The following is a 20,808-nucleotide window of genomic DNA, read 5'->3' as shown; positions in this document are numbered from 1 at the left end:
ATATGCCACTTATTACCAAATTGTTATTTTTTTTGTGTTAAATGCTAGATATAGCATCATACTTTCATATATTTGTTTCTTATAACATCTATTTATTACCAAATGGCAACATACTTTTTTTTGGGTAAAATGCAAGATAGAGCCAAAATAATTTCATATACATGGTTATTATAATTTCCTAATTTCATTTCGTGTTACTTATACCATTGTACTTTCAAAAAATTTCCTAGTTATGGCAATGTCATTCGAATACAAAACAATTTTCATTCCTATAACTGGATTGATTTTTCAAACTACAGTTTGCTAATAAGAAAAAACTTGAAAAATACAATTTTGTGGTAGAAAAAATGAAAAGAAGATGCTATAATAAACAAATAAATGAATGTACATTGCTATATTTGTATTTTTTTTTGGTGATATTGATTATGGTGTGTTGAAACAAGAATAATTGGGGGACTTTGAGGCAACTCCAACAACAAATGACGACATTTATAAAATCCATGAGTCGGTACCATATAATCCTGAATTTTATGTTTATAACACTTAGTAATGTATTAGATACCTTTTTAATAAATTAGACGATGTTTATTAATTTTATTGTAATGTTTATTAGTTTTATTGTAGTTTTATTAGTTTTGTGGTTGAATATCAATATTATATTAGGTTTAACGTAATGATTTTTTTTAATATTTTGTACAAACAAGAATGTAATATTTTTAGTTTTTAGTGTTTTGTCTTTTTTTTTTTTTAAAAAAAAAAGTTTAGCGATAGATTATCAACGGTCCGTCACTAAAAGTTCCGGTGGAAATCGGTTGATAAAGAGGTCAAACCTACTTCGGTCGGTGATTCATGTCATCGGCAAATTAGCAACGAATTTGGTTGTCGGTGTTCCTTTGGCAATCCATTTGTAAATATTAGTCATGTGATCAACTCGTGTGCTTAAACAATTATCATATATCCACAAACATCGTTAATACGTTTGAAAGAAACACATCATTTTCATAAAAATTTAGGAAATGTTAGAATAATTAATCATCTTATCAACTTTGATACTCTAGGGTATGTAAGGTATAGAATTTGATAGATTATTTGATATGGGTTAACCCTTGCTACTTGATTTGCTCTTCAACAGTAACCGATACTTGATTGAATTTCTATGATAAGGTTTATTAAAAATCTCTTAACTAGTTACAATAAACACTTTAATGTATATTTAACTGATTTTCCTTAGGTAACCGATTTCAATACTATAAATGCTAGATCCTGCATTTAGATGTATAAATAGGGATACAATCAACACTTTATACTCGGTAAAACAAGAGAGCTTCATTTTCATTGAAATTTGCAACAATGGCATCCACATTTGAGTCTCTCCTTACTATCATTCTATTTACTCTTCTTGTTAAAGGTATAACTAATGATGATCACACAATGTTTTATTTTTGTCTCTTATTCGTTTCTTTATATGTACTCTACTGATATAACCTCTATCCTCTCCCTCTCTTTCTCTCTCACATAGGCCATGGTCAGTGTCAACTTAAAGACTTAACTGTGTTGACATCACAGACTCCTAGACAAATACAAGGTGTACAAGAATGGCAAGTGTTGTTTGTAAACAATTGCAAATGTACTCTAAAAGGCGTTACTGTGTCATGCAAAGGTTTCCACTCAGTGGAGAATGTTGATCCAAATGTATTTGCACCTATTGGGAATGACAAGTGTATTGTCAATGGTGGTCGGCCTATTGAACCTTTTGCATCTGTCATGTTTCTTTATGCGGATCCTCAACATTTTGTATTTGAGCCTGTTTCCCATGATATGGTTTGTGTTTCCACTTGATTGGTTCAATTGTCGTTTTGACTTTTGATTTATGATTTATTTAGTGATTGATGTAATAACGAGTATTATTGTGATCCCAATATTTGTTTTCATGAAATGAAAATATGTTGCAATTAGAACACATTGAAACGAGTGTGAATCAGACAATCATTCATTTTCATATTGAAATATGAAGTTTTATTCAACTTCATAATTTTCTTACTTGCATGGTCTTGTTCATAAAAAGAACATTTCGCACCTTCTTACAATAAAAGAATTTTGGGTCATGGTTACAAGGACAAATATTGCAATAAAAAAAATATAACTTACTATTTTTCTTTTGTTTTTTTTGAAATACACTCTTGCATATCGATTCATTATAATTGGTATTTAATTCCAATGTGAACTAAATATAATTAAAACTTCCTTTAACAAGTAAGTTTGTTGGTCAAGAAAAAAATCTGTAAATTAAAAATAAATAAATTTTAAAAAGGTTCATAAAATTTTGTTAAAAAAATTAATTTAGTGCCAATTTGTGAATTGAAGTTTTTTGATCTCACATATAACAATATTTAAATTCATAAAAAATGTAAAATTCAAAAATGACACGTTGTACATACATGTATTAATAGTGACGCGGGATGTATTAGTGGCGAGTCGGCGGCTCGAAGCGTATTAGAGATGAGGCATTAGCGACGACCTTTTAGCGGTGACGTGTTGCTGCTAAAGGCATTAGTGGCGACATGTCAGACTTTTAGCTGCGACGCCTGTCGCCGCTAATACTCTCTATTCTTGTAGTGTAAGTAAGTGCTGATTAATATAAATAAATAAAATCGATCTTTGTGGTTTCACAAAAACTGTGGATAAAGTCTAAAAGTTTATGATTTTTACGGAAACTCTAAAAACAAGAATTTTCCATGGATTTGGTTCTAAAAAAGTTAAAATGATTAGTTTGATCTTTTAGTTTCTTTTTAACATTTCTTTTGCATTTTTTTTATTATTCAAACTATTTAAAAAAATTGCTTAAGATCAGGAATTTTCTGATTTGTACGGAAAGTTCGAAATCAGGAATTTTCCATAGATTTGGTGATAAAAAAGTAAAAAGGATTAATTTGACCTTTTAATTTTTTTTTTTTTTTTGCATTTCTTTTGCATTTTATTATTATTAAAACTATAAAAACAAACAAATAAATAAAATTATGGGTAAGCCATCCCATCCTCCCCTATATCTCTTTTATACATACTAAATAAATATTACACGATCTTCATCTTCATCGGATTCTTTAATAGATCGAAATTATAAAATCAAATACAACAACACCCATTTCATAACTATGAAAGTACCACTAAATTCCAAAACACAACCAAAACCTAAATTAACGAAATTGATTGAAACCCTACGAAAACCTATGGACTAAATAAGCAAAAAAATCTGGCGACATGAGAAGTAGAGTAGGGGAGACATCTCATTAAAGGATGTTGGCGGTGTCATCCATGCAAGTTCAGCTTGAGACATGGTGGTATTGGAGTGAGCTTAATATTGGACATTGTTTATAAGACGGTACCAAAATTAATATGTAGAATAATTAATTGTAGTTTATATTATTGTGATTTTTTAGAGGAAGAAAATAATAAGCATTCAATTAGTTTTAACCATTGAGAAAGTTTGAAATTACAGGTACGTATTCAAATCCAATCTAATGACCTTAATGATAGTCGAACCCATAACTTCTGTTATAATTTTCAAGTTATGGTAGTTAATATTTGTGTTTATAGGGTTTGAGGTTAGAATTTTTCATATTTTAGTTCCTTGTAAGTTGAGAAATGCATTAGGGTTTAATAGATTACTTTTAACAATTATCTAAACATGTTTAGGGTGGAATTACAAGTATTTTGTAGGTACATGAGTGCCAACAACATTTAGTGGGCTAACATTGTGGAATCAATATAGATCTAACATATTTTTTTTATAAGACAAAGGATTTTTTATATAAGACCAAAAAAATGTATGAAGACTCTTCTGAAATATAGATTATGAGAAACTTCAACTAGTAGTACGTTACTCTGAAACCTAAAGATGGATCACTCTCTCACAAGTGGAATTAGATGACAAAACTAAGGCTAAATGAAACCAATATTAAGGTAATTTATTTAGTTGTATGTTATAGCATGGTACTTCTAGTTGTTATAACAATGTACTTTTAATTTTTTTCATATGGCTAGAATCAAGAAATAGAAACATACTTTTGTTCACTAGTTTATTATAACATCTTACTTTAATTTCATTCTAGTTTCTACTACAAAAATGTAATTCTGGGTTTTTCTTATTAAGTATCTAGAAAAGTCTAACTTATATATAGTTTTTAGGTAGTTTTCTAATACGTGATTTATCAGGTGGATCGCGACGTATACTCATCAGTTGTGTATTCTCACGGTTATGGCTTCATCTTGGTGCTATTTGTGATGATAGTGACCCACTCGATGTTTTGGTTATCATGTAGTTATTCAACTTATTACCAAATGGTTGTCTATTTTTTGTGTTAAATGCAAGATATAAGATCATACTTTTGTATATTTGTTTCTTATAACAACTACTTATTACTAGAAGGCAACATATATATATATATATATATATATATATATATATATATATATATATATATATATATATATATATATATATGGGTTAAATGCAAGATACAATAACAATATTTTTATATACATGCTTATTACAATGTCCTAATTTCATTTCGGCTTACTAATAACATTATACTTTAAATGATGTTCCCAATTATGCAATGTCATTCAAATACAAAAGCAATTTACATTCCTACAATTGGGTAAATTCTGCAAAGTATAGTTCGTTAATAAGAAAAAGTGTGAAAATACAATGGTACGGTAGAAAAATCGAAAATAAAATCCTATATAAATAAATTAAAGTACATTGCTATATTTGTAGTTTTTTCTATGATTATTGATTAAGGTGTGTTGAAAAAACAAAAAATAAAATGTTGTAATAGAAAAAATAAATGAAAGTACATTGCTATATTTATAGTTTTTTTTTCTATGATCATTGATTATGGTGTATTGAAACAAGAACAATTAGCATTATTTGAGGCAACTCCAACAAAAAATGATGGCCTTTATGAAATCAATAAGTCAATATGGTAATCCCTTTCCTACTTTAATGAAAGACTCTTTTATTAGGCTAAACCATGTCATATTGTTTTCACCGATGGACACCTAGACCCTTTGCCATTTTGTAACTTTTAAAAATGGTTAGGATGTGGACTTTTTCTTTACGCTGGCAAAACCCACACAAAACTCACACAAATTTGATTTTTTCCATCGGTAAACTTCCACCACCGGCACATTACTACCGGTGAAACAAAAGGATGGGGGTGGTATTCACCGTCGGTACATTACGCACATAGTTGTTCTTGCATTCTCAATTTAATATTTATTATCATTTGAACATTCCTATATATATATATATATATATATATATATATATATATATATATATATATATATATATATATAATGTGGAGATTTGATTTTATTTATCGTCAATATATTGCGAGATGGTATGATGCTTTTGTTATTGTGTGCAAGATATTTACATTTTCCAGAAAATATTTACTGTTTGGAGTTAAAAAAAACTTGTCTCCAATTTATTTATATATATATATATATATATATATATATATATATATATATATATAAATGAGAACAACTTTTATTTTGAGAACAAAATTGTCTCCAATGTGGCAATTTTGTGAATAAATAAAAATGAAGATGTAAAGATGATGGATTAAAATACACAGATGTATTGCAGTAAAATACCCACTCAACCCTCACCCACTCTACCTGTGTCGTTTATGTCCTTTCATTTTCATGTAGGACAATCATCGATCACTTGACCTCCGACGAACCACCTGGTTTCTGGTTTCATCCCAACGACAAGGAGCTTATCGTTCACTATTTATGCCATAAGTCCCAATTGACAACATAATTCGTTGGTTTCTCTCAGAGTGCACGATAATCCCTAAATCATCATGAGTTGGCTATCGCTTCGTCTAGATCAAAGTACAAAGATCGATTGAACCTTGTATGTTTATTACTTGATGAAATGGTTTGATTTTGTTCAAATTAAGAATAAAACTATCATGAACTGGTTTGATTTATTCAGATTGCGGAAATTAATGTCAGTGTTATGTGATTCTTGTTGTTATTGTTGCTTCATTACTCTTTCATTTCGGGTGATTAACTTCTATCTTGTTTCAAGTTATCTCATAGATATTGTGACAACTTATAGCTTTTTTATGAACACCGTGTTCGATGAAACGCCTTAATGAAAAAACCTCCACAAATAAATCAAGAATAAGTTGGTGTATTCACTGTTGCAGTCTGTATGTGCTTGTCTATGGCTTTTGCTGAAATAACATCATTGTCAGTGGCTATTGCTAAAATAGCATCATTTTGATGTATATGCTTGTCGATGGCTTTCATCTGACAATGTGTTAGTGGTAGTTCGACTGTGGAATAATGCGAGTTTTTAATTAGCATGATTCCTGTATTTTCGAAAGTGCTGACTGAGATGTTGATGAGGTTACTACTGGTCGGTGGGGATGATGACAGTGTGTCTTTTGGCCCGTTGGAGGTTGGTTAGGAGTCTTCAGATTGTGGTTGGGTGACGGTAGGAATGGCGGGGAGCCGTGAGCCATCATGGAATTCACTTTTGTGGGTGGGTCTATTAGTTGTGTTGTAGACACCCGTGTGTTCGTTTGCTAATCATGTGGAATTGGCGGGTGAAATGGAACTATAGTACTATCATTGATGGTCCAGTAACCAACATGTTGGATCAAGCAGTATTAGGATGTTGACTTGCTGGAAAATTCATGATGGTTTACTCGCAATCTGTTATTGAGATTCTTCTTAGTGGGTTCTTGTTCATTTTATGATGAGGTTTTGTGTGAATTCTCACACTATTTTACCTATGTATTAGGTGGGCACATGGTAGACTAGTTAAATCTTAGTAGTTGATGGCTGTTATGAGTATTTTCAGAGTTGTTAATAGTCCTCTTTACTGTTGATAGTCCTCAGGACTGCTGATAGTCCTATGGTTGCTTATAACCCACTTCTATTATATTGACATAGGAATAGTGGTTTGACGGTTGGGAATACCGGGGGATCGGTGGTGCGGATGGTTATAAGTGACTTGGGAGTTTTGGTAGATTATTATGCACTTTTGTTGTTCTAGGAGCTTGAGAGTCGCACGAGTTTTGATATTCTTTTGATATTGACAATGGTTACGCTCGTGGGTGCTTTTGAATAGTTGCAACTTGTCAATAAGTCGAATTTACAGTTAAGGACCCCAATCATGATATCTAGTTTTGGGTCAGCATAAGTTGAACCACTATTGTTTCATTTGATCATCTTCATGTCTTTATGTGGTGTTCTTGAACCAAAGGGGATGTATGGACCAGTTTAAGTCTTCCTTGTTCTTTCACGCTTTAAGTACGATAAGCGAGGTTGACAGTTTCTGCAGTTAGTAGTGGATCCATGCCTTCTGGTGTTAGTGAGACACCATAAGGATAAGAATGGTTTTCTTTGGGATCAGACCTTTGAGTCTTGGTCAGCATGGTTGAGGTCGAGGGAGGCCTTGTTTGCCGAAGAGAAAGACATGTTTATGGAATTTAAGTTATGAGAAAGGAAGCCATCTCTTCTCGAATATGTTGATTGTGATGTGTTAATCTTCGTTCTCATTCAGTGTGCGTGACTTTGACCATAAGAGAGTCTCCGCTCAGATTTAACATATCCGCCGGTTTTGGAAGTCTTTGAGTTTTAGTCGTAGTTTCTGGCATCCAGTGTGGTGATGGCTCAAGAAAGAAGTGATTGGTGTTGGAAGATCCCTAGAAGGGATTCAGAGGAGGGTTTGTCGTAGAATGTTTGGTAAGGACAGATTTCAAGGACGAAACCTGATTCAAGTAGGGGAGAATTGTAACATCCTATTTCCAAGCATACATTTTTGAAATTTAATTAATTAATTTTTTTTATTATAACCTGGGTCACAACATGACATTACGTGGCACTCGTTGATTGGGAAACGCGCACACGTGGTTTTCCCTTATAACTCTATTTTGAATATTGGTTTATAAATAAGTTGTTTTGACTTGGATGTATCTTTTCGAAAATGGGTTCTTATGTGGGTTTTTCTCTTCATCAACAAAGTACATAAAATTAGTAATTCACTCTGTAACTATAATCATTCATAATAAATGAGCATGAAATGTTATGTATAGATCTATATAGATTGGCATTCTCGCCTGTGGTTACTAGCTACAACCCTTGCCTAATGGGACAAGTCAGGAGATAACATTAGTCTCCATATCTTTTTCACGACGTCGGTGAAGTGTTGGTGATGGATGCTCTTATCATGGTACCTTGCAATGTTGGACAGAGGCTTATATCTAGTCCAATAGCTTAGTTATAGGCTTACGATAGACCCCAGAGTACACTCTAAAAGTCATTTGTATGAAATTGAATAAGAATTCATATTTTGCTAGAAACCTCGTATAGAATTGAAATAGGATATATACGATGTCATTCCTCACATAGAATTGAAATAGGCTTAATACAATGCTATTCCTCCTATAGAATGAAAATAGGATTTATACGTTGTCCTTCCTCATATAGAATTGAAATAGGATTTATATGTAGCAAACACTCATATGAGTTGAAATAGGATTCTATGTACCTTGAATATACATACGATGATTTATGAGTATCGACATATTGTCTAAGTATGACAAATACTTAATAATATACGACACACACTATTATTTTTTAATAACCTAAACTTAATAAGTTACATGACATAAAAAATACACATAAATTATAAAGAGACACAAGCACAAGCGCACTCACATGCACATAATTAATGAAAGTACTTACACTTTTCATTTTTTTATACTTTTTGGGTCATTCAAAAGGCCACGCCATGACGTTTTGACTGTTATGACATGGCAGCAGGTTTGGGCCTAAAACCCTAATTTTGGGATTGGTGCCCTATCTAAGGTCACTACCTCCTAGGGTTGCCTCATTTGGCAGCCTCCACCGTCTGATATTGAACCCCATCCGAAATCTATCCTCTATTTGTGTATTTTGAGTGCTTGAGCTTCATTCTTATGAATGTTGAAGGAAGAAAGAGCCCATAGTGTGCTTGTAAGTGTGGTTTCAACTTAGATGCATCATCTTCATGTAATTTCTGAGTTGTTGGAGGTAAAAAGTCTCGACCTTGCTTATTATTTCTCTATATCTAGTTCTAGATCACTTTATGAGCTTTTGGTTTGAAATCTTCTTGTTCTTGGATTTTTGAAGGTGCTCTAGAACCTTTGAGTGCATTCTTAGCTTCTAGACCATAGGGTTGCCTAGAAAGATGGCTTGCATGACTTATAGAGTGAGGCTATACCTTGGTGTTGTCATTAAGAACTTAGAAATTTAGATCTTGTCTTAATGGGATGACTTAATGGATAATGTTGGAAACTTTATCCATCAAGACCATGAGGGAAACCAAAAATGAGCTGTAGAGTTTTTGGAATTGACGAATAACAGCTTAATCCACTAAGCTACTGGTGCCCAGTGTCCACAGCGTGGCTACCTATTATCCGACTTGGCAACTGGTGCTTTCGTGCTTGTTTTGCTGGGATATTAACACTTCATGACCAATAGATGGCCGCAGTATGGGAATCGAATCATTGGCCGACTATTTTGTGTTTTAGTGCCCATATGTGGCTTATGGGTGGCCACAACGTATAGACCTACTAGGATTGACTTTGATCGTTGACTTTGACCATGTTGGAATTTTGGTCAATTTAAGGGTTTTGGAGTGTAGACTGAGAGGCTACTTTTTGTTGTTGTTAGGTGTCTCATTGTACTTGTCCACCCGATGTATGAGCTATTAGGCGTTAGCTGTTATTCGCGAGGTAAGTCCTCTCACTATACTTACATGTATGGTAGTAAACGTTTACCAGCTGGGTCTTAGCTGTAGATTGATGTCATATGTGAACTGAGTTGATGATAAATCTTGGACTGTTGTAAGTACATGGGACTGCTGGTGGTCCCTAGGGTTGCTGTGTAACATTCTAAATTTTCAAACAAGTTTTTTTCATTTTTAAACCACATAAAACTCAATATCACGTTTCTCAAAAACCACAAATGTATGAGTTGTCAAAACCACAAATAAACAAAATGACTGACAATATCCCAGAATCCTTAAACATAATCTCGAACAGGTGTGTACAATCAAGCCGGTGCCTTCCCGCGATCCTAAGAAGTACCAGAAACACGTATCACACAACACGGTAAGCACAAAGCTTAGTGAGTTCCCCAAAATACCACATACACAAATAATAAGCCTCTCATGGCTATAGCTCGGCATGGACCCTTCGATCATGTGTCTCGGTGAGGACCTTCCGGTCTCATTACTCGGTGTGGACCCTCCGGTCAGGTGTCTCAGTGAAGATCCTCCGGTCTCATAGGTCGGGTTGGAACCTCCAGTCCTGTATCTCAGTGAAGACCCTCCGGTCTCACAGCTTGGTTTGGACCCCCCCCCCCCCCCCCATTCCTAACTCAGTAAGGCACAAAATAATATAACATATATCACAAAGACAAAATTCATAATATCACATAACTCAGTATAAGCACATAAGACTCTCCGGTCGATAATTCAAATAAGCCTCTCCGGTCACATAGTATTACCGCTCAGGTAAGTATAGTGAGAAGACTCACCTCACAAGTAAGCAAGTAGATCTAGTACCCCACGAATAGTCTAAGTTAGGCTAACCCCTTTCCTCACTGTCGGAAAGGGTGAAAGACTATTTTACCCCTCCATGGTCTCCTTAACTCATGTCTTGACCAAACCCTAAAAGTCAACAGAACTCAACGCCTGAGTCAACAGTCCATGTTGACCAAACTCGTCGAGTGCATCTATGTTACTGGTCGAGTTCCTTCGTTTTGCTGAAGTATCGGGAAAATCCAACTCAACCCGTCGAGTTGTCTCACCAACTCGCTGAGTTGTAATGTGTCCAGACTATCGGGGAAAACCCTAGCTAACTCGTCGAGTTGGCTCATCCACTCGTGGAGTCCCTTCAGTCCATTCTATCATTCATATATTTTAAGCAAAACTAAGGCCTCATACTATAAATCTAGCCTTCTAAGGCTAAAATAAAATGTAAAGCTGCAAGCTTTACATCCATGCATGGCCTCTAGGGCTCAAAATGCCAACACAAGATCTAAAGAGGGTTTAATGCATGGAATCTGGCCAATAGCTTGATAAAGCTTGACTCTTTAGGTCTAAGGGACATCACATTGTCCAGATCTGAAGTCTCAACTCCATGGCAAGCTCAAACAACTCAAAGGGTAAAAAAGGAAGATGGAAATGGAGACAAACTCCCTAAAGAAGAGATCTAACCAAACAATGATCAAGGTGATAGCTTTTTACCTCTAAATAGCGGCTAGCACTGGAAAAACACTGGATCCAAGGGTTTCTTCTCGTTCCAAGCCTTATGCACGTCTATTTCCTTCCAATAATGCACAAAATCACATACTTTTAGACTCTCTCTTTCTCTCTCTTACACACAAACGATACCAACTCTTTTAGGGTTTCTCTCAGGGTAGTAAAGTGATAAGGGAGGCAGAAATGAAGTCTTAAGGTCCTTTAAATAGGACACAAACCCTAAAATTAGGGTTTTCACACTCAACTCCTAATCTTCGAGTTGGGGTCCTCCAACTCGTCGAGTAGACTCTAAAAATCACGCGACCATTAAATCCTCTACTCGACGAGTTGGGGCATCCAATCGTCGAGTTGCTCTGACAACATGAATGCAAATTAATTAAATATTATATCAGGGAGTCAGGATGTTACTGTTGGATAAGGTGTCTAAGTCCATAACTTATTTGGTACATACTTGACCCGACCCGGCATGGTCCATTTGGGTTGCATTTCATCCAAACTATTTATGGATAATTTTATGAGAGTTATACACATATGATCATTAATATATTATAAGTTATAATATATTAATATGAAGTCATGTTATTTAATTAGTCTTAGTCTTAAATTAATTATGAATTAATTTAGAGATTAAAAGGAAGACTAATTAGATTATGGGCTATTGGTTTTATATAGTGTGGGCTAACACTCATTTGTTAATGGGCTAGGCTTGTATGGAAGTCCATGGATGATCCATGGAGCTTTTAACCCATGGATCCTTGGAAAAGGAAAGGTCATGGGTTATTAGGGTTTCACCCTAATCATGTACACTATATAAGCATGCTTATGTTGCATGAAATAGCCACTAGTGGCACTAGTTGTGTGAGACTTGGTGTGTGGCCGATTTTATAGTGTGTATACACTCTCTCAAAGTTTTCCAAGAGTTTGTGGTGATTTGTGATTCCATTTGAGGCATTCACACTATTGGTGCTTGGCCCTCAAACTCCTTAAGAATCAAACTCATCAAAAAGTTATGTAATCTCATCTAATTCTTTTATGTTTAAAAGTACCCCATACCATGTTAGATAGGTTATGAACCTTGGAAAAATTATTATTTTGCATGTATTTAGACAAACATAGATCCAAGGTTTATTAGGGTTGCATGCACACTTAGGAAGTGTTAGATTGCTCAAAACCCAACAGTGGTATCAGAGCCTAGGCTTGCTTGTTTGAATACTTGATGCAAATTGCTGAAAATCGAAGATTTTATGCTGTCTGCACAGCTGACTCGCCGAGTCCATGAAGGGACTCGACGAGTCCATGAAGGGACTCGACGAGTCCAAGGCAAAACTCATCCAACTCGGCGAGTTGGCTCATGCACTCGACGAGTTGGACCCCCAGACAGCATATCTTCGAGTTTTGGTGCTGGAATTGGTCTAGAATCATTACCTTAAACTGTTTTGGACTCATAAAACCTGTTTTTGATGTGGTAATGATGATGGTGGACCAATTTCAAAGTTATAATCAAAATTTCAATTTTATATGTGTTCATATGATTCTTGAAATTGTTGATGTGGATGTTCATGTTCATATGAGTTTTGTTAGATCATAGGAATTATTTGCAAATTGTTTGTTAGTTAATTCTTGATCTTAATGTGTTTTAATGGAATTCTTAATTTGTCCTCAAGTTATGGAATTCCAAGAGGTTTTCTTTTAAATGTTTTTTAAGAAGTTGTAGGTTACATTTTCTTGAAGAGTTTTTCCCATAAATGTTTTATGGACTTCATAACTTGTCCTCAAGTTATGGATTTCCAAGAGACTCTTCATTAAAAGGATTAAACACTTAATTAAAACTCATAAGTTATGAATATCCAAAAGTTTATGAATTGTTCAAAACTTTCCCTCAAGTTTTGGAATTTGTAAAGTCTCACACAAACTTTAATTCCACACCCTAGAAGTTTTAAAAGTTAAAATTCTACCCTTATACTATTATAAGATTAATGGTTAATTATTTTATATATGTATAAGAACAAGTCGTTTTACCGTTAGTAGGCCTCATTCACGAAGCCGGTCTATAAGGTGGGTATAAGGTTGTTGCCTATAAAATGGAAACTTAATGGGTGTCCACTCTCACCCACCGCTTGCTTGACTGGTGGAGGGTCGTTAGCCGAACGGGTAGGACAATGACTTTAAATTCTCATTAAAAGTATAATGATTATTATAAAGTAACTAAATATTTTTTTATTTAATTCCCAATCTTAGTTACTTTAGGAAAAATGTGAATTTGGTGCTAACCCATGGAATTCACACTTTGTACCTTACCAAGTCGTTGGTGGAGCGTGTGTGGTTAACCAGCACACTAACTTAGACTAGTAAGGATCACGAAGGGTGACTTAATGTTTGTCATAGATCAATGGAGCGTGTGTGGTTAACCGGCACATTGATTAGGTGATAATATTAAGGGTACCAAGTGAATTGGTATGGTTATTCACACCTTGTTTTGTGATCCTCGGCATCCCAGTCATAAAATTTGAGAGGGCACACTCGAGATTGAAGCATGCCATTGAAAAGTTCAATGAATCTCAAAAGATCTAGGAATTTCAAATCCAATTAAAACCTAATAAATTATTTCATTTTTCATGGTGGAAATTGGTGAATCGTCATTCGCCTACCTTCAAATATTTTATAGCTTGGATTATGGCATCCCTCTTCCAAATTATAAAATATTGTGTTGGTTCCTAGCCTTAATATTTCATATTGGGTGTTATATTAAGGACTTTGAATCAACTAACTTGATTTTCTCCCATTGTAGATGTCTGGTTCAGCAAACTATGATCTTCCCAAATCTCTTGAAGATGGTGTCCCTCAACATCATGCTTCACTTCCTCTACCCCATCCAATTATTCTCCCTCGCCCACAAGTTCTTGAAAAGTTTAAAGTCAATCAATCCCTATTGGCAAGCAAGATCTATATGTGCTCACATCTTGGAGATAAAGTCACATATCGACAAGCCGGGAGAGTTGGGTGTCAAAGTCTCGTGAAAGTTGGATGTTAAATCACTTTCTTAGTAACATAGTGAGTCTCTTTGGGACTACTATGAGACAGACTATGACATGATCCTTAATGATGTTATCTATTTGCTTGGTGTTGTGGAATCAACAATGATTTGGAACACCAGTAAAGCAAATTTGATTAATAGAACAACTTCCCAAGTCTTAAATGGACATTGACAATGGTAGCATTGGATATCTAGAAAAGCATTTCTCTTCCCAATGGAAAGGGATCGGCCATAGTCAACTCGGTTGACCAAATGGTAAAGAGAAAGGCTAAGTCTGAGATAGTCTCATGTGCCAAAGGGTCCATGTGTTTTGTTGCCAAAGGAAGGGGCATTGGTTACGAAGCTGCCCTATTCACCTGAAAGGTCATAAGGTTGATCAAGTCAAGAGGTTTGACTCTACTTTGGGTAAAGTCCACTAACTAACTCTATTAAGTTTCTATTTGGAGATTCTTATTACATAATGTGAATGGGTCACATGCTAATGTTTTTAAGAATCAAAGAAAAGATAGGAAGCTTAAAGTAAGTATATGTTGATTCTGATTGCGAAGGTGGGTTTCGATCGCATGGTTCGGTAATCAGAATTTTGAGCTGTTGCTTAAGAGTTATAATATATTGCTTATGAATAGATAACAACAAGGTTTTCATGTGGATTGTAAGGATAAGTTTTTCCGCAAAGTTTTAAAATAAAGGAAAAAAAGGGTTTTAATTTTATTTATTTTAAAAATATCCTTACAATGGCATCTATGGAAAATTGTTGCTTATATGTTTCCAGTAATAGCAATATTGAAAGTGGATTTGATTCTTTCATTTGTGGTAGTGTCTGAATTTACCAAATGAAGAAAGTTTTTCATCACCCAAGTTTCAATTGGACAGAAACTTGGAATCATACAAGTTGTATTGTATGATGAATGAGAATTTTCATCTTTGAAAATTAAGACTAATTCTTTGATCACATGTATATGTGAGTCAATTGAAGGACTAAGGAATTAGGTACACTGGGTGTGCACTGGTCAAGGTCCACCACAAAGATTGATTTGTCATGATTTACTAAAGATTAGTAAATATGATTATACTTATGAAGTTAAGTATAATTTTGTAACATTGGAAAGGTTACAATGTATGACAAAACAAATGAGAAGAATCAAATTAGGTAGAAAGATAAAAGTTTCTCAAATCTGAAAGGATGGGAGAGTACTTTAGTATCATATTTCATGATCATCTAAATGATTATTGTAACGCCTGTGTTTCCGGGCTTGCCACTTTTAGCAATGTAATGGTCTAGGTTAACCTTTGTAACCCGTTTTGAAATAATAAGATTGTATTATTTGAGTATTATGTGTTTTGTGCTTAATTGCTTAATTATGTGGTTTGATTAATTAAGAATAAAAATAAGCATCAAAATTTAAGTGTAAAATAAACTTAATATCTTTGATCTATGTTGTAGTAGTGGAAACGAGGTTTCTGAATATATATAGAATGCCCAAATCTGACTTCGTATGAGGAAGTTATGATTTATCGAAGTTCCGGCTTAGCGGTATGCAGCCTGAAATACTCGATTTGAGATCGAGCGGTTTTAGCCGAAGCAATCTAAATGAGAATCGAAGATCTCATTGTTGGTATCGAAGCGATAAAAAGTTAGGCGAGAACGGACGTCAAACGAAGAGGTTATGAATTTATAACGAAAGTTTCTGTCCTGGCCTATTAAAAATAATTAATAAAAATAAAGTCAAAATTAGCCGACGGAGTCTAAACGAAAGTTGTAGAGCGTGGTCTCACCTTTCTGTGGATATAAACAACGTCGAAAACGGAGTTCGTTTGAAGAAGTTATGAATTTCCGAAGTTTATTAATCATTTTGTATTTAAATTTAATTATAAATTCGGAGGTATTATCCGTAGACGAGTCACCGGTGTGATCCGGAGTACGCCCTGCGTACGAGGGTACGCTACCACGTACTCAGAATAGTGTCGACACTTCGGATGACGCATGCGCTTACGACTTCGGAGCAGTACGCCCCGCGTACTCCGAGGCTCCAGCCTCTATAAAAGGGATCCGAAGGCAGCCGAGAGTTTTGTTCATTTCTTCTCTTCTCTCTCCCGTTTTGCATCGTTTTGCGTGCCAGAAATACCCCGAAGCCCCGGTATCATACTCTAGTCCCGAAGCAAGATCCGAGATCCCGAAGATCCCGAGAAGTGCGGTTCCCGAGCCGAAGCTCTGCCCGCGAGAAGTTCGATTTTTGTGAAGATCTTCCAGATCTGCTGTGGATTACTACTTCTGCAAGTCGTAGTGCTGTCCGGTCATCTTCTAATCAAGTGAGTGTATACTAACTTTCATAAACACGATAATAATACAAGTTTGGTCCAAGTGTATTAAGTGTATTGTTGTTTATAAGTGTGAGTGTGTAGATATTTTCTTCCAAATACAATAATATGAAGTATTTTAAATAAAATACGTGCTATGTGTATATATTTGGTTGTGTTATGTGTGAATGTGTATTCACTCTCTTCTATCTTATAGATCTGATTATTTCTTTATGAGATATGTGTTATGTGTGTGTGTGCCTCATCTGTTATGTGATATATGTGTTGATTAAAGCATGCTATACAGGTTTTTAAACTATGTATACAAATGTATATTTTTATCTACTAATATGTTGGGTAGAACATGGGTAGATAGTTGGTGTGTATTAAACAGATGAGAGGCCTCGTTGTTGTTTGATTTAGTCATCTAGCGGAGTTTAGATGACGACCACATACTTTTCTAGATAGTCTCGTGGAAACATTAGCAGGTTCGCCACCTGTAGGTGTTAATGAACTTGGGTGTTCATTCGCTGCACTCCATCCCCTTCATGGTTGCCTTATTTGACTTATATTGCTGAGGTACCCCCGAAGCATGTGTTGTCGCCCCGATGAAATATTCTTAGACTAGGTCCCTCATGATTAGTTGTATTAGGGACATTAAAGTGAGAATAACGGAAATGGGTAATTGGGTTATTGTTGGTTGGTGAAAATTAAATATGATATTTATTGTGGGTTGAAAACCCTATATGCTCACCAGGCTCCCAAGCCTGACCCACTCAGTTTTAAATTGTATTATAGGAAGTGGCGGAAGGGCATGAGATGGATGAACCATCAAGTTGTTTTGTTTACAAGTCTGCATATGTTTATATTTGTTATATGACTTGTAATGTATCCGTTTATGCTTATTGGTCTGTATCGAAACATGACACCCCGAGTTTTGATTATAATGAAAATACATTTCTTTTATGAAATGCTTTGGTAAACATTGTTTTATCATGCTTTGTTTTTGGGAACAAATTCCGCAACTCTTTCAAATCAAAAGGATTTACTCTGAAAATATTTAAAAGCATAAATGAAAATCGGTCTTTTCTGGCCGAGATTTTGGGGATGTCACAATTATGAAACCATATCACAAATTCATACTCTAAGGATGTCTTAGTGCATTGTTATGGCTAAGAAGAGAGGTCATGATATGTTGGATTGGTTAAAATCAAGAAGATGAGTCATACTTCGTTCAAAAATAATTCTTAGAGTCGTACTCCAAGATTGTAACCTTGAGTGACATAAAGTAAGGTTTAAAACACTTATCAAATGTAAGAGTAAAATGTTTTCTACTCTTGTACATTTGAGATTGGTAAGTTGTGATGTCTTGGATGAGACAAAGACCAACTAAGACCAATTGTGTGAAGTGTTAGTCTTGATAAGAATCCGCACTATCCCTTGAATATTTGTTTTGTCAAGGAATGGTTCTTGACTGGGGAAACTTATATGTCAAGGGGATAGTGGGAGCCTTAAATATCCTGAAAGAGTTTCAAGATTTAATCAAGAGTAAAACCTATAATTTATCACTAGCACACGACTTAAGGTTTGCAACCTATCGTGTTGACATAATTCTTATTTCTGTACCTACTTCAAATAAGTTGAATTTGCATGTAAGTTATCAGAGTTCAACTTGGAAGCATTGGTGGGCCTTGTGCTACCAGGGTGACAAGAAACTAAGATTGAACAAGTTTAATCCATGTAAGGCTGAATTTGTCACTAACCTTATCTTGTGATTATGGTTTTGACAAATTCACATGGATAGGAACTCATACACTATAAAATCTAAGTGTCATAAGGTTTTTCTCCGATTCATGAAAATGATGGTGAGGAAACGCTTTCATTAAGTAGATTTTAAGTAGATAGCAGTTGTGTTATTTTCATTTTCAAAAGTCGTTAGTGGAGCGCGTGTGGTTAACCGGCACACTAACATGGACTTGTGAGAAATGGAAAAGGTCTAAGGAATTGAGACTATGATTACGGCATCCCTTTTCATTGTTCTGAAAATTGTTTAGACACACATGTGAGCTATCTAAGAAAGGGTGTATGAATCTAAATTTCAGAAATCCAGTAGATTTCTGGAAATATGTCAGAGCTAGTAGGAGCATAAGTGTTATGCTGATAATCATCATGTTAGTGGGAGCATGATTATTACGTTTAGTGTTGCAAGTTAGAAATGTTAATTATAGAAAACAAAGTTTCAATTCGTGAAGTTGCAGGGGTTGAAAAAGGTGTTTTGCTATAATTAAGGGAGAGAAAATTATACTTCATTTCAATTCTAAAGCTTAGATTGAGATTTTAATCATCTTTAGTCAAGGATATATGTATGAATTCTATGTCTGAATGGTTCGACTTAAGGAAACTCTATATATATATTGCGTTCCCAAAATTCAATTATGACTACGGCATCCCTCTTCATAGTTAAATTTTGAAAACATGGCAAATAAAAATATTGTAGCAAAAGACTTGTCTAGTATCATGTCTTTATGTGAGACATCATGAATCGTGTCCCATATGCTTCGGATATAGGATCGATTGCATGTGCTATAATATTCATTCTTTCTAAATTTTCCAAATGCTTAAGGCATTGAGAAGGGAAAAGTCTAGAACTGGATATGACTAAAGTGATTAAGCAATTGTCGAGGACAATCTGAGGTTCACCAAAGATTGGTCGCTCAGGGAAAGTTGGAAGTATGATGTAAGTTGTCGGAAAGGACCATATTGACATATTCTGAAAAAAAGTAACTCTTGTTCGGAAGTGATAGTCAAAATGGGACTATGGAAATGTCTCCATAGGTGGAAGTTATTCAATCTATGTAAGATTAGAAAACCTTAATGCAAGAAGGATGTTCAAAGCAATGTACTTTGAATATGAGACTTCCGTTCCATAGAGGTTGACCTTCTTTGGAATACTCTGTAATGACTGGTGACAAGGTTTTGGTGACTTTGTGAATAATCATTACAAGAGGAACATTGCATAAAAGTTTAAAATCTAACAGATTTTTTGGTAAATGATAGGAATCGGGGATTCTCACATTTACAATAAGGATTTGGGATTGTGAAATGAGTATCATGGGAATCATGTTCGATTGATTTACATCACAATGTAAGGATCATAGACAAACATAGTGTGCATACTTGGAGTATGGCATAACTATTGTTTAGAAAAACAAAGTGTACATGCTAAGAGCATGGGACGACTGTTGTTTTTATTCAAGTCTTAAGTTGATTGTTTGAAACATTATACAATGAATAATGTGTAATCAATATGGTGATAAATAAAAGGTGGTTCTATTTATATTCAAAAGGGTTCTGAGACCATATTGGATTCGATTATTATTGTGTTTCACTTTGCATGTTTTGACTTCCAAAATAGCTAGGTTATTCTTTCCGAATGACTAAGTTATTTAAACACTCCACAGTCGTTCATATGTTGGAAGTAGGTATGAATCAAGACTGTCATGAATCGAGTTTGTAGATGGCTAAATGGGTTTAGTCATAGCAATGGTTGCTACAACATTCATGAGTGCTCATAAGTTATGAGTATTGGAATAAACCCACGCTCACTTGTATCACTTCATGGAATTTATCTCGAGTGATCGTGAGACAGTAATATCATATAAATCTTCAAACCTAGAGATATGAGTTGTTACCTATGAGTTGGTTGTGCATTGATTGCACGTAAACGCATCAGTAACTTGATGTTATAAAACGTGCCTTTGTGTACAATTCATCAAGTAGTAGAACAAGCATATGAGTCGAAGTTTATCTGTTCCTTCTAGAAATAGAAGCGATATCTGGGCCCCTCGATGATTTTGTTGTGACCTATGTACCGGCCGGTCAGAACTAAATTGATGTGTTCGATTAAGTTCTTTGTCAAACAAATGGAAAATCGGGAAACAAATTGCTGGACAATAAGTACGACGTTGTTCCATGTATTTGTCCGACTGATATCATGAGAACAGAGGATTATATGATCACTTATCTAAAATGGCGCTTCATAGTTCAACAGAGTTTTCGAGAGCTACGATTGTTGGTTGGTTCCTGAAGTAACATATGCAAATATAGTTATTAGACTTATCCAAGTGGGAGTCTGTTG

General features: G+C 34.8%; 1 protein-coding gene across 1 annotated transcript; it reads left to right on the top strand.

Annotated features, from left to right (window-relative positions):
* The first annotated feature begins 1,350 nt into the window (after positions 1-1,350).
* On the top strand, positions 1,351-1,839 carry LOC145059663 (TPD1 protein homolog 1-like). Its single transcript, XM_079007477.1, has 2 exons — positions 1,351-1,408; positions 1,520-1,839. The coding sequence occupies exons 1-2, from the start codon at positions 1,351-1,353 to the stop codon at positions 1,837-1,839; spliced, it is 378 nt and encodes a 125-aa protein (XP_078863603.1).
* Positions 1,840-20,808: the final 18,969 nt, after the last annotated feature.

Source organism: Lactuca serriola, chromosome 6, assembly GCF_051521515.1.
Source record: "Lactuca serriola cultivar US96UC23 chromosome 6, Lser_US96UC23_V15, whole genome shotgun sequence".
NCBI classification, from domain to species: Eukaryota; Viridiplantae; Streptophyta; class Magnoliopsida; order Asterales; family Asteraceae; genus Lactuca; species Lactuca serriola.
The sequence above is the reverse complement of the archived record's forward strand: the minus strand, read 5'-3'. Positions and strand labels throughout refer to the sequence as shown.